The 13,873-nt window shown below is 46.8% G+C and overlaps 1 protein-coding gene across 3 annotated transcripts in view; it reads right to left on the reverse strand.

The window, feature by feature from the left end:
* Positions 1 to 3,420: 3,420 nt before the first annotated feature.
* ZHX2 (zinc fingers and homeoboxes 2) overlaps positions 3,421 to 13,873 on the reverse strand; it is a 49,686-nt gene continuing 39,233 nt past the window's right edge. For all 3 annotated transcript variants that reach the window (XM_083516664.1, XM_083516663.1, XM_083516665.1), the window contains exons 2-3: positions 7,194 to 9,763; positions 3,421 to 4,592 (exon numbers count right to left, since the gene is read on the reverse strand). In XM_083516664.1, the coding sequence (XP_083372790.1) occupies positions 7,199 to 9,604 (2,406 nt within the window). In that variant the 5' untranslated portion in view covers positions 9,605 to 9,763 and the 3' untranslated portion in view covers positions 3,421 to 4,592; positions 7,194 to 7,198. The remainder of the gene's footprint in view (positions 4,593 to 7,193; positions 9,764 to 13,873) is intronic.

The raw sequence follows: 13,873 nt of genomic DNA on the forward strand, positions 1-13,873 counted from the left end.
TCTCCAGTTTCACCCACAGCCGGTTGGCTTGCAGCCTGCTTAACACTTCTCTGACGTCTCTCACATGCTGCTCCTCATTCTCAGAATACACCAACACGTCATCTAGGAAGGCCACGCAATTCTTGTAAAGCAAAGACCCCAGTACATGGTTCATAAACAATTGGAAGCACGCCGAGCCTGCTTGTAGGCCGAAAGGCATTACTAAATATTCAAACGCCCCCAAAGGGGTGAACATGGTGGTTTTCCATTCATCCCCTTTCCTTATGCGTATCAGGTTGTACGCCCCCCTGAGGTCCAGCTTTGTAAAAATCTTTCCCTTCCGCACCCTGGTCAAAATGTCGTCGATCCTGGGCATAGGGAAGGCCGCGGGTTCTGACACTGCGTTTAAAGCCCTGAAGTCACACACAAGTCTCGGCTTGTCCGTGTTTTTCTTATCCACAAAAAACACTGGGCTGCCTCCCACCGCTCTGGACTCTCTGATGAAACCTCGCTTCAGGTTCTTGTCAATAAACTCTCTTAACTCCTGCATCTCTCTGTCTGACAGCTTGCCTACAGGGAGCTGTGCCCCAGGGAGTAAATTGATTTGACAGTCAAAGGGTCTATGCGGGGGTAGTTGGTCAGCTTCCCTTTCGCTGAACACGTCGCTGAGATCTGCGTATTGTCGTGGTACCTTCACCTGCTCCGTTACTTCCGTCCCTGCTAGGGTAGCTTGGGCTCCTGCTGAACCCTTTCCTTCCTTGCAGTGTTCTAAGCAATGTGCGGAACCAAAGGAAACCACTCTCTGATGCCAGCCCACCAGCGGATCATGTAACGCCAGCCAGCTCACCCCCAAGATAATAGGAGCCCCTCCCAAGGTGGCCACATTAAACGCTATCAGTTCGGTGTGCCTTGCCACCTTCATGATCATTGGGACGGTCTGCAAGCTGACTTCTCCTCCCAACAGCTCCCTGCCATCGATCGTGGTCACCTGCAGGGGGTTGCTTAAAGGGATCGTCTGTATCTGGTGTTCAGCTGCAAACTCTTTGCTCATAAAATTGCAGGAGCTGCCTGAGTCCAACAGCGCCTTTATCTTTAGAGGGTAGCCGTTTTGCAGCTCTAGTGACACTTCTATCACTAAGGTAGGTTTAGGAGGTTCTGGCTTGGGCACTTTCACTGCTCTTTGGCCTGGCTGCTGTGCCCCGACGGTGGCAGCCAGGCGTTGGCTTTTACTGGCTCCGGTATTTCCTCCACTCCTCCCTCAACAGCTCCCACCATCCCTTGCCATTCCTTCCTCTGGGGGCAGACTCTGGCAAAGTGACCTGGCTGTTGGCAGAGATAGCATTTCCGGGCGCCTTTTCCCTCCTTCTTTCCCCCCTCACTGGGTTTTGAAACTGCGCACGCGCTGTTCCGATTTCCATCGGCTCCGCCGGCGGGAAAGTTGGCTCTGGAATGTCTGGAATGCGGAACTCCTTCCACCGTTCCCCTTTCCCTTCCCGCCTCTCCAAGGCTCTCGCCTCCTGGCGCGCCCCTATGGTCAGCGCAGATTTGGTCAGCTGATCCATAGAAACCGCCCTGGGACTCCGGAAAAGTTCGTCTTTCACAGCCGAAGCAAGACCTTCTTCAAATAGCATTTGAATGGGTTCTGCCGATAAGTCCCACCCCAATCTATGAACCAGCATGGTGAACTCAGTCCAATACTCACGGACAGATCGGCTCCCCTGTTTGCAAGCCATTAGCTGTCTGCGGACTACTCCCTGCTCAATATCGCTGGAAAACATCAAATCCATTGCACGAAAGAACCTCATTGTGTCCTTTAGGACGTCATTATTCGTTGCCATCAGGGGTCTAACCCAGTCCCTCGCCCCCCTTTCAAGATGCCCAATCACGAAAGCCACTCGTGATTCCTCATCAGGGAATTCATCAAACTGCACATTGAGGGCATATTGCATCTCTGTCCTAAAGGCATGGTAGTCCTTGGGGTCCCCCCCAAACTTCTGCACCAATCCTGGTACCTTTCTGGTGAACTGGGTGGCTCTCCCCTTCTTGTCTGCATCCTGAGCCCTTCTCTCCTCAAGCCTCGCCGTCTGCAGCGCCAGTTGGATTTCCAACGCTCGGTACCTTGCTTCCAAGCTTGGACCCGCTCCAACTCCTGCTTCTCCGGTTCCGGCTGGGTCGCTCATGATGCCTTCTGCACAAACAACTTACAAAGACTGTCGGAATGCTGTGATGGGATGATGAACTGCTTGTGCGTAAAATCGTAGTCCCTCAGAGTTTGTGCAAATCCACAAACCTCTGTCTGTGACGGAGCCCCTCAGACATGTCTGCTCTAGTCACTTGCAGATTCCGACAGTGGTTGCTTTCGGAATCGTTTCCAGCATAAAAGCTCCTTAACGGAAACACGTCTTCTGGACTCGCGGCGTGACAGCTTCCGGCGAGGAATGGGTCTCCCTATGGGAGCTTCAGACACCTCCCCACTGTTCTCGCTGGACATGTCCCTGAGCCCTCCCTCTTGCTCGCTTTCCCTCAGAGATCCACCTCTCCCCCTGCTAGTTCCTGCTTTAGCTGCTGAGTCTCTCTCAGCCTCCGTGAGACTTTCCACCAGAGACCCACCTCTCCCCCTGCTGGTTCCTGCTTCAGCTGCTGAGTCCCTCCCAGCCTCCGTGGGCCCTTTCCCCACCTGTTCCTCCGATGGCAGTTCCCTGACAGTAAGCTAGTTTCTTCACATGCTCCTCTACCTCCCATTCAGGCAAGCAAGAAGCACCAGTGTTTAAGGAAATATTCTAACCAGGCAGAGACTCTGAAGAGGGTGCAAAGCAAGGCAAGGGGGAGAATACATGACCCAGAGATAGGGCCAGACAGGAGTGGAAGGCTCCATTTGGCCCTTTTGCCTGAGGTTCCCAATCCACGATGCAAAACATGCCTGGGAAACCTCTGGCCTCTCAGGCCTCATCACCTGTCCAAGCTCCAATCCGCACCCTAAATTTCACCCTGCTTGCTGCATGCTGGGTGACGAAGTTGAGACCTCCTTGCATGCTAGACTGAGGGTGAAAATTGGTCCTTTCTCATTCATCATCCGATTGGAAACTTGGTGTTTGTGCACTTGAGGGGTGTGTGGGTGGGGTGTGTCTATTTTAAGGGTGTGCGCACATCCATTTTCCATCCCTGCCCATTTTCTCCCAAGGCAATGGAAGCCCGAGAGAGGGGAAAAAGGTTCTTCCCTCTGACTATAGAGAATGATAGCAGTGGGATTTCAATGTCTCTGAATCCGGCTGGCAAAATAATGGCTGTGAATGACAGTAGGCCTTGCTTCTTCCCGGATAACTTTCTTTAAGCTGCCACTCAGCATTCAGGAGCAGGCACGCTATGCTGTATTTAAAGCTACTTAGCAGCGTGAGGAAGATGCTGCATTTTAAAAAAAGAAAGAGAGACAAGAGGAAAAGCTTACCAAAAACATTAAAGCCTTTGTTTTACTGAGTTACAACAAACAAGCAAAAAGTTAGAAAAGTGTTTTGTTTTAATTCAAACTCCCTAGCAATTAGATTTGTGCAGTGTATGTTGGGATAGGAAATGGATCCGTCTCTCCAAACCAAAGGAACGTCACCATTTGACCACTACCCAATAAGACAGTTCGTTCCCTCTCTCAGCAGTTATTTGGAGAACAAAAGTGCATTCTGAGGACCTAGAAACAAAGGAAAGATGTAGTGGCTGAGGGTTCAAGAAACCACGTTGTGCACTAGAGCACCTAAGGCTGACAAAAATAAGTCTCTGTATTTGCACCAAACAAAGAATTGTGAGCAAGTTCGGTTATTAAGAAGCTTAAGCCCTCCATTGTAAAGTCTTTTTTTTTTTTAAAGGATTGTACTACATGTAGTAGAAAAAGGTGCTTAGAACAAGCAAAGGCGTACTGTCAACAACTCTGGAGCTCCATAATCCAGATGTTTTGGCAAACGGTGAAATGCAGGATGCGTTAAAGAGATCGGCTGTCTCTCCTGGACAAATGTTTTTGCTGCTTTTCCTGCATGCAGAGGAACAAAAGGGAGCCAACTGCAAATAAAAGGCTCTTGAGAAAGTCACAACGAGCAGCTAGCCCTAGACTGAACAGGTAAAAATGTGTTGAGGTGGGTAAACTCTCTCTGCGAAAATAGAAACACATCTTTAGAAACATGTGCAGGAGGCCAAAAAGGTTTCCAAGTCGTCATGGATGTAGACGCAGCGGTAACTAATTTTCAAGAAAACCGATAAGCCAAATCGCGACCTCGAGATGGCAATGAGAATCCACAGCGTACGCACCAGCCAGGAAAGGCAGCGAGACGTCTCCACGTTGTACATGGGAAGTTACAATGGGAGGCAAGCAAGTTGGACGCTGCGGGAAAAAACCTATGTACAAGGGCGCTTGTTAGTAAAGTCCCCTGGTGGAAATTTGGCACCGTGAGGATCTGTAGTGATGCTCCCAGGACTGTCCTTTCTCCACCGCAGCTGTAGCCACGTGCCTTGAACCGGGAGGCAAAACCCGTTGGATTTCCCTGCTTCCGAAGATCCTGCTTGCTCCCAGGGTCAGTGACGTCGTACTCCCAAAGAGTGGAAAGATAGGTCTAGAAAGCTGAATGATATGCCTATGACAGATAAACAAACGAGTGCACGGAATACGGTTATTATTTTGCAAAACGGAACATAGTTTGCACACCAGCAACAATCCTCCTTTGTGCTTTTTGGCTGTGGGGCACTAACTCAGGTGCATGAAATTCAATGGGTCTTCTTACCTGGATTGAAACAAATATAGCTGTGTGTGTAGGGGAAGGCTTTGGAGTGGCTGGATTCATTTAGACATGCCCATAATTTTATTTATTTTTGCAGGGGAGGGTGTATGCCAGCCCTGGAAGTGACATACTTAATTTCCCCTTGCACCAAGACCAGTGGTAAGGATTTAAAAACAAACAAACAAGGGCTCCAGTTACAGATAGGTAGCCGTGTTGGTCTGCCATAGTCAAAATAAAAAAAAATCCTTCCAGTAGCACCTTAAAGACCAACTAAGTTAGTTCTTGGTATGAGCTTTCGTGTGCATGCACACTTCTTCAGATACACTGAAACAGAAGTTGCCAGATCCTTCTATATAGTGAGAAGGTGGGGAGGGGTATTACTCAGAAGGGTGGTGGGAATGGGAGATTGGCAGATAGCTGAGATGAGCCTGTTGACGACTCTTAACGACTGCAATAGGTCTTACAGGAAAAGGCAAGGGGTGAGAAGGTGAAAAATGTGTATCTGAAGAAGTGTGCATGCACACGAAAGCTCATACCAAGAACTAACTTAGTTGGTCTTTAAGGTGCTACTGGAAGGAATTTTTTTATTTAAACAAGGGCTGGAGCCCATAAAAAGCTTCCGTAAAAAGAAGTCGTCCCAGCTCATCTTCATTCTCCCTTACTGGGTTGCTCTGCCTGGCTGCAAATCTACACACACTTACCTGGGAATTAAATCCCTGTTGGACTCAGCAAGGCTTATTTCTGAGCAAGCTTGCAGAGGAGTGTACAGTGGACGCTCGGGTTGCGAACGTGATCCGTGCGGGAGGCACATTCGCAACCTGCAGCGACGCGTCTGTGCATGGGCAGGTTGCAATTTGGCGCATCCGCAAAGCACAATTTAGCGCTTCTGCGCATACGCGACTGCCAAAACCCAGAAGTAACCCGTTCCAGGTTTCGGCGTGTCTGTAACCTGAAAAAGCACAACCTGAAGCGTCTGTAACCCGAGGTATGACTGTATTTGTAAGAGACAGCATCTCTTCTCGCCCCCAGTAAGTTACCTGGATGCCAAAAGCTTGCCAAAGGATAGACCTGCGCAACACACCTGGCGTATTGCATGTGATCCGCACCCATCACCTCTCATTCCCTGCATTCTGTGCTTGCCTTATTAAGCCATACTGTGCCCACCTGGGCACAGAAAACTCCCAATTTTACTAACAGAAATAGTAAGGAGAATGCTGAAGCTAACCAAATTAATTTTTCAGATTTCTGTCTGGTACTAAGCAGCCCTTTACAGGGCTCCACTGTGTGCAGTTCCTGTGGCAACTGCGTTAAGATACCCTACAATCAAAAAGAAATCTTTAGTACCTGACCCCAGCTTACAAACAATACAATACAGTATTTTCAATAGCAAACCTGCTAACCAATTCTTTGCTGGATGGTGTCCCGAAAGCATGATGAGACCATGTTAATAAGCATGCCAGAGTTTGTATGTTTTTCCCACTAGAGGGCCTAAGCTTGCGTTTTCAGCAATGAGGAGTGTTTAAAAAGGCACTAAGCCAGGGGCAGATAAATGAAATCAAAATACACACACAGAGAATTGGGAGACTCCTTGGATTATGATTAATCAGTTAAGGTGGATCTGAAAAGCAGAGGCTGCTGTTTTCTAAGCATATAAAACAGGTCAATATTTTTCTCGATTCCAATCTACAGCCAAATACATGTGGCGTTTGAAATTTGCCAGGTGTGTTGAGTGCGTGAGCATCACTTCTCCCTCCCTAAGATGGGCAGAAGCTTCCTGGGCTTTGGGAAAGAGGTGCCAGGCCTCCGACAAGATGCTGCAGCCCTCCTGCCTCCTTCCCAAAGCAGGACAGGCTTTGGGGAGGTGGCGGAAGGGCTCTTGGACCCCGTCGAAGCATCACACAGAAGCTTCCAAGGCTTTGGGAAGGAGGTGCCAGGCTTTAATACTTTAATACAGTGGTACCCCTGGTTGCGAACAGGATCCATTCCAGAGGCCCGTTCGCAACATGAAAGGAATGCAACCCGCAGCGGTGCGTCTGCGCACGCATGGGTTGCGATTCGCCGCTTCTGCGCATGTTGTCATTTTGTGCGTCTGCGCATGCGCGAGCATCAAAACCCAGAAGTAATCCTTTCCGGTACTTCCGGGTCGCCGTGGGACGCAACCTGAAAAAACATAACATGAAGCAAAAGTAACAAGAGATATGACTGTACTCTAATTTACCAGGAACATTTTGGGGGCAAGCCTAGTTCCCCATGTCCACTGATTGCACACCACCGTCTGCAAGTGTGTTGATGTTCCTCTAACACTTCAGAGCAGATCTGGGAACTGTGGGGGTGGGGAGGAGGAAGTCCTGCTGCACAAGTGGAAGCTGCTATAGCTGGATGCAACCCTTGAATTAGAACGCTGAGCCAAGGAGGACCATGGCCAGTGTTAGGTCAACAAACAATCCCCATCATTACCTGTCTTAGGTGTGAGAGGTATCGCCAGGTATACTTTCAGAATCAAAACCTGCTTTGCTTCCCGGCGCTGCTTGACCCCAGTTGTCCATACAGTCCGAAGCGTCATCGTCATCGTCGATGGTGACTTCCACCCAACTCACATTTCCCTTGTTCTCGTTATTGCCTTGACTACCTCGGTCACTGCATTCAGATTTCTCCAGGCCCTCTATGTCCTGCTTCTCTGGCTTCTGAAGCTCTTTACTGGGTCGCTGAACCCCCTCGCTACTGCTACTCGCCGTCTCAGTGGCTGCTGGTCCTTTTGCCTCGTCATATCCGTCGACGGCATACTGCTGCTGGTATTGGTCCAGCCATTTTAGCGTCCCGGTTCGTAGGCAGCTCCTGTTCTCTTTGAACCAACGCACTATTTCAGTCCTCGTGAGCCCCGTCTGAGCCGCCAACTCGTCATACTCCTGTGGAGTCGGCCACTGCGTCCTCGCAAATGTGGTCTTCAGCAGGTGAGCCTGCTCTTGGCTACTTGGGGCAAATGCCGTTGAGCACCTGGACAAAGAGGTCGCTGCCTGGGAAACGTCAAACTGCTCTGTCGGACCGATGGCACCGTTGGAAGCCCCTTCCTCCTTATTCTTTACACTCGGCCCCATCGAGTCCAAGACGGCTTGTTCCATATTATCCCTGAGCTTTCTGCGCTCGGAGAACCAGGCCTCAACCTCTCGACTAGTCATGCAGGCTTCATTCCGGAGCCTTTCCAACTCACTTTGGGTTGGAAAAGAACTCTTGATAAAGCTTTCTTCAAGGACTGCCAGCTGTTCTCTGGATTTCCCTTTGAACTTCTGGAAAGTGAAGTCCAGGTATGGATTATAGTTCCGTGCCTGCCTTGCAGCCACAAGGGCCACCTGGTCCTTGGCTAGCGACTCGCTCGTGATGTGGACAATCCCTCTCTGGCTCCGGTATCGGTGGTCGCTGAACCACTTCTTGATCTCGCTTCGGGAGAGGCCCGTGACTTCTATCAGCCTGTACACTTCCGCGTTATCGGGGAACTGGCTGACAATAAAACTCGCCTTCAGGGCTGCTATTTGCTCCTTGGTCTTCTTGCGGTCATTCGCCAGAAGTCCAGGAGACAAGGGCACTGCAGTCGTGCTCGTCGGAGCAGCAGGGGCGATCTGCTTGGACAAGACCTCCGCGGCGACAACATGCGGGCGCTTGACTTCAGGGACGGCCTTCTGGGCCTGCATGCTCCGCTTCTGCCCTTGGTTGGCCGCCATGGCAAGGGCAATGGGGGAAACATTGGACCCGTTTGAGACTTGCGTCAAAACCAGGCCGGTCTGGCTAAGGATCTGGCAAGGTACAGCCGTCTGGATCATCGGCTGCGGCATTTTTGCAGCGGCGACGTGAGCGGGCAGAACGGCAATGGTCTGGGCCGCTGGTTGGATAGTGCCGTTGAACATCTTCTTCCTTGCCTCCTCCACCTCTTCCGGAGACCAGCTGATGCCGTGCTTCAGGCGCTGGGTGGCAAACCAAATCCGGATCTGCTCCTCAGGGTGCTTGGACGCAGCCGTCAACCACGACAACTCTGCCTGCGTCGGGTATGGAAACTTGTTGAAGGAGCTGATCATGGTTGTGTTGGTGTCCAGTGCGGAATTGTATTTGGTGCTGTTCAGCGGCACAGGGACTTTGGGAACCAGGCTGATGTTCGGCGGGAGCTGCACAGAGGGCATCACATGGGCCAGGATATCGTGGAGGAGCTCTGCTCCGTTAATGCATGTGATAGGCTCTGTGGCCTCCGTAATCAGGTGAGGGATCCCATCCAGGTGGTTCTCTAAAGAAACTTTCCGGCCTTCGACTTTAGGCTTCCCAACGTTAATCACTGGGGTGGTCTTGCTTGTACCGCTAGGCCCGACAGGAACCACCTCGATTTTGGGGGTTTCCACAGCAACAGAGTTGCTCGCCGCCTCAATGGACTGCTCTAGGACGGTCTGGTTGTTGAGCTTGATCAACTTGAGCTTGAAGTTGTTCTCTCCCGGGTGGAGTTTGGCGTTGTGTTCGGATAAGGAATCGTACTTTTTGGTTGTGAAGTTGCACTCGGCGCACACGTACAGGGGGTTGAGGATGACGTTGGGGTGCTGGGTGTCTATGTGCTCTGTGAACTCGTTCAGATTCTGCGTGGAATAGGGGCAGTACTTACATTCGTAGCCTCCAAGGGGTTTCCTGGCCGGGTTGGCCGGGGAGGATTTCCCTTCGATCACCTCACAGTCGTTTTCGCAGCTCTCCTTATCGGCCACCAAACCATTGCTCGCATCCTGCTCTGGAGTGCTGGTTGCTTCCCTTCCCATGCTACAGTCCTTGGGAACTTCCTGCTCAATGGCGTCAGATGCTCGAACCATACATGGAGTGGTCGATTTCCTTTTGCTAGCCATGGCAGCTGGGCAACTGTCCTTGGCAAGAGCAGCTTCTTCTGCCAGGCAAGGTGCTCTCTGAGATGGCTTATTGTGTGATGTTGTCCAGGATGTGTGTCCTAAAGAATTCTAGCCATGGCCTTCAGTTCTGGCCACCACAGCAATCGGGCTGCATGGCACCTGCAAGACAAGACATGTGCTGTTAATAATAAATAATAATAAATTTTATTTATACCCCGCCCTTCCCAGTTCAGAAAATCTGGCTCAGGGCAGCTAACAACAAATTTAAAACAATTGATGCAACAAAAACCAGCATAAAATACAGTATAAAACACATCATCTTAAATACACGCCCCCCCCCAATGGCTGCTTTTAGTGTCTTGGAATTCTACTCAATATTGACCCAGAGTAGATTCCAATGTTTAGTTAGCAGAGTAAAAACTTGAACCATGTTGCAGGATTCCCCCAAAAATAGATCAGAGGCAATTAATATTTCATCCAGCAGAGCTTTACTGCTACTTGAAGGCAAATGAGCATAATGGTCACAAATCCAATACATTCAGGATTGACATGGTCCATAATAAATCCAGTTGCTTAACTTAAACTTACAGTAACTTATAAGTCTAAACCTTAACACTAAGCATACTATGTACAGAACACATAGAGATAGAGAAAGTGAAACCAAGGCTCCTTCTAGCCCTTCTTTTATAGACAGCATGAGCTTGACAGAAAGAGAACCTGTTTAAACCAGCTGTACACAGCTTCTCTGAAGGAATAACCCAAACATCATGAACTTTCTGCTTGTTTCTTTCACACAGCGAAGCTTCCAGAACCCTCTTGAATTAATTAGAATAGGAAAGATCTCTACACATCAGATCAATACTTTCTGCACCAGTAAATGCAAACTGACATTTAGTTCCTATGCAAGTGCATACAAATTTAATAAACTGGATTAACTCGATTATTTGCCAGCTAAAATTTTGTTGGAATGGATGTCAGTAACCTAAAGAAATATACTCTAGTTTGGATACAATCTAGAAACGGTGATTTGTTCAAAACTCTTCCCCAAGGAAAGCTGGCCCTGAACCCTGTGTCATTAAAAACTTTTATTACTGAGGATCAACCATTTATTACAGAGGATCAACCATTCATTGCTTAAACATTGGCTATTTATTGGAAACGTTTCTCGTTTTAGGACAGAAAAATGCAAGTGAAGTTCCCACTAAACATTATGTCAGCACAAGTATTTCAACTTGCACATGAGAATCTTTGCTCTCCCCTCTTCCCATGCATGCCCTGGGATCCTGCCCAAATCTTCTCCAATCTACAATCCTGAGCATAGTAAGAAAGGAATAAATTACCTCCTTGCATGTTAAAATCAAGTTAAGCAAACCTACTTTGCACCTGTTACCATTCTTAAAATTATCTTTCTTACAAAATTCCTACCATTATGTACGGTTGTGTTAAGTTGTGGGTGAACATGTCAGACGACACAGCGATTCTTCAAACAGCTCTTGTTTATTCACAGGCCAGAACAGAACTGAGCTGGAGGGTTCAGCCAGCCTGCTTATATAGAGCTCAACCACAAGGCAACAGTAACAACTTTCTGTAACTATCCAATCACTGAACATCACTTTCAATTCCTTATTTGCATATGTGGACCTGAGTGAAAACTATCTACAGTATTCCCCCTGCTGGCCCAGGATGAGAACTTCAGTACATAACAGGTTGCAAGCATATTCAAATCAAATTAATGAAAAAGGGGTAATCTCCGTTCTCTTGCTCAGACTGTGTTAAATAAGCTTATTTAGTTAAATGTCTTTTATGCTAGTTAAGTAAATAGACTTAAAGTGGTTTTTAATGCTGCTCTTCTGGATCATAGATCCTGCCAAACTGGCTTACAGTAAAAGGACTGCAATAGAACAACAAAAACAAGAGTTAAAACTCTATACATAATTTAGCCGATTAACTAGACAAGTCAAGCAGATAAGAAAACCATATAAAAGCACCACTGGAGCCATCGCCCTCATTTCTGGCACAGAATACCAGCTTATCTCAGCCAAGCGCCAATAGGAAAGGAAAATGATTTCAGGCTTGTCTTAAAGGAAGCAAGGAGTCAAACACAGCTATGGGGGAAAGGAATTCTACTCTTTGCCCCTTACTGAAAATGTCTGCCTGGACACATGGTTATCTCATATTATAATCATCAATCTGACAAACTTTCACAAGTGCCACATAGAGTTTGTTCCGTACCTTCAAGTAATCATTGACCCTTCTGTGTGGCAGCAACTAAACTGCCTGTTTTTGCTGCACAATAAAAACTTTTTTGTGTTTTTATATTACGTTGGAAGCTGCACAGAGTGACTGGGTCAACCCAGTTGGATGGGTGGGGTATAATGAATAAATTATTATTATTATTATTATTATTATTAACCCAGACGGGTATTTTAAATATGTCATTTTATGATACGTATTTTTAAACCTGCTGATTTTATTTCCAAAATGAAACAGGGTTATTTGTTTAGGTTTCAATTCTTTCCGTTAGTAGGCTAAGTTGTTTTAAACATCTGGTTTTGTTGGTACTTTTAATGTATATTTTATATCAAACGCTAAGATGTTTTGTTTTGTTGTTTTGTTTTTTCATGGTAAATCTTTATTAGTTTTAAAATACAAATGTACAACGAAGGTAAGTACAGGAAAGTTAAATACCAAAAAAGAAACCATCGAGACATAAAAGTAATTAAAAAAGAAAGAAAGAAAAGGAAAAAAAAATCAAAGATTTATACAAAATCATATCCATCAAATAAAAATTTCCGCATAAAACTTCCAATTGTTCTCATTATACTGTTTCTATTGTCATGGTTTTGTTGCACAGTTTTACTCTATATCCTTTTTCATTCATTACACTAAAGTATTTGTTTCGTTCCTTTTTGTTCACATGTATCATTCAAGTTCTGCTAAGATGGTATTATTTTTACAATATAATATTATATATTCCTTAAACATTTTCCATTCTCCTTATGTTTTCTGATTTAAAGCTCCCCTAAGATGTTTTGATATACAAAGCCTGTTAAATATAAATGAGTAAAACCAACATTTCCCATATTCTGGATACCCACTGTTAAGTTGTGGGTGAACATATCAGATGACACAGCGATTCTCCGAACAGCTCTTGTTTATTCACAGGTGAGAACAGAACAGAACTGAAGGGTTCAGCCAGCCTGCTTATATAGAGCTCCAGTACAACGTAACTGTAACAACTTTCTGTAACTACCCAATCACTGAACGTCACTTTCAATCCCTTATTTGCATATGTGGACCTGAACTATCTACAGTATCCCCCTGCTGGCCCAGGGTGAGAACTTCAGTACATAACACCCACCCTCCTCCTAATTTGTAACTGAGGGATGGTCAAGCAGCAGTCAATTAATGTACCATCATTTTGACACTTTCTGATAAAACCATATTCTTAGCTTAATGCGTTGGACCTAAACGGTGATTTGCTTCTTGTGGTATTCTTTACTTTCATTTATCACAGGGATCTAAAAAACTTCTTTTTTCTTAGGAGGCCACCAAAACATATCAAACGGTATCTGCCTGGCTGAGCTTCACTTTTATAGAGAGCTGTCTCCAAGGACAGTCCACTGGAATTTAGCACAGCTGGAAGGTGGTTTTATTTATTTCAATTGTGCAAGGTGGTTAAGGGTTTTAACAACACAGCATGGTCGGCTACTACTTTGAAATTAGCTGTCAAAAACCAATTCAGCAAAGATGATGATCAGATGATGTTTTAAGTAGTTTTCCTCAACGTACTAATCAGTGAGACAGAAATTGCTGCTTAAGAGAGAACAAGTCCTCTAGGAAACTCCCCAACTCCCAGGAAGAATTCTTTAAGGACAGTCCAGTGATTTCTTTACTTGTTTTTTCAGTTTTGTGGAAATGTACTGAGAACTGTAATTGGTCAAAAAGTTTTGCACAGAAGCAGTTTTGGATTAATTAACTTTGCATATTAAAGAAACAAGATGTTTGCTACCTCCCTGGAGGAGCCTGGAGAGCTCAAAATAATTGGGCCACCGACGGAGTTCTCTCTTGTGCTGAGGGTTCCTGAGGAAATCCCCAAAAGGCTTTCCGCTGATGGGAGAAGCAATTCCCTGGAACTGCGTGGTCGGAAGACTCTTGTGGAAATGCATAAAAAGGTAAAGGGACCCCTGATCATTAGACCCAGTCGTGAAAGACTCTGGGGTTGCGGCGCTCATCTCACTTTGTTGGCCGAGGGAGCCGGTGTACAGC

This window comes from Podarcis liolepis (genome assembly GCF_965112155.1).
Source record: "Podarcis liolepis genome assembly, chromosome: 8".
Taxonomy (NCBI): domain Eukaryota; kingdom Metazoa; phylum Chordata; class Lepidosauria; order Squamata; family Lacertidae; genus Podarcis; species Podarcis liolepis.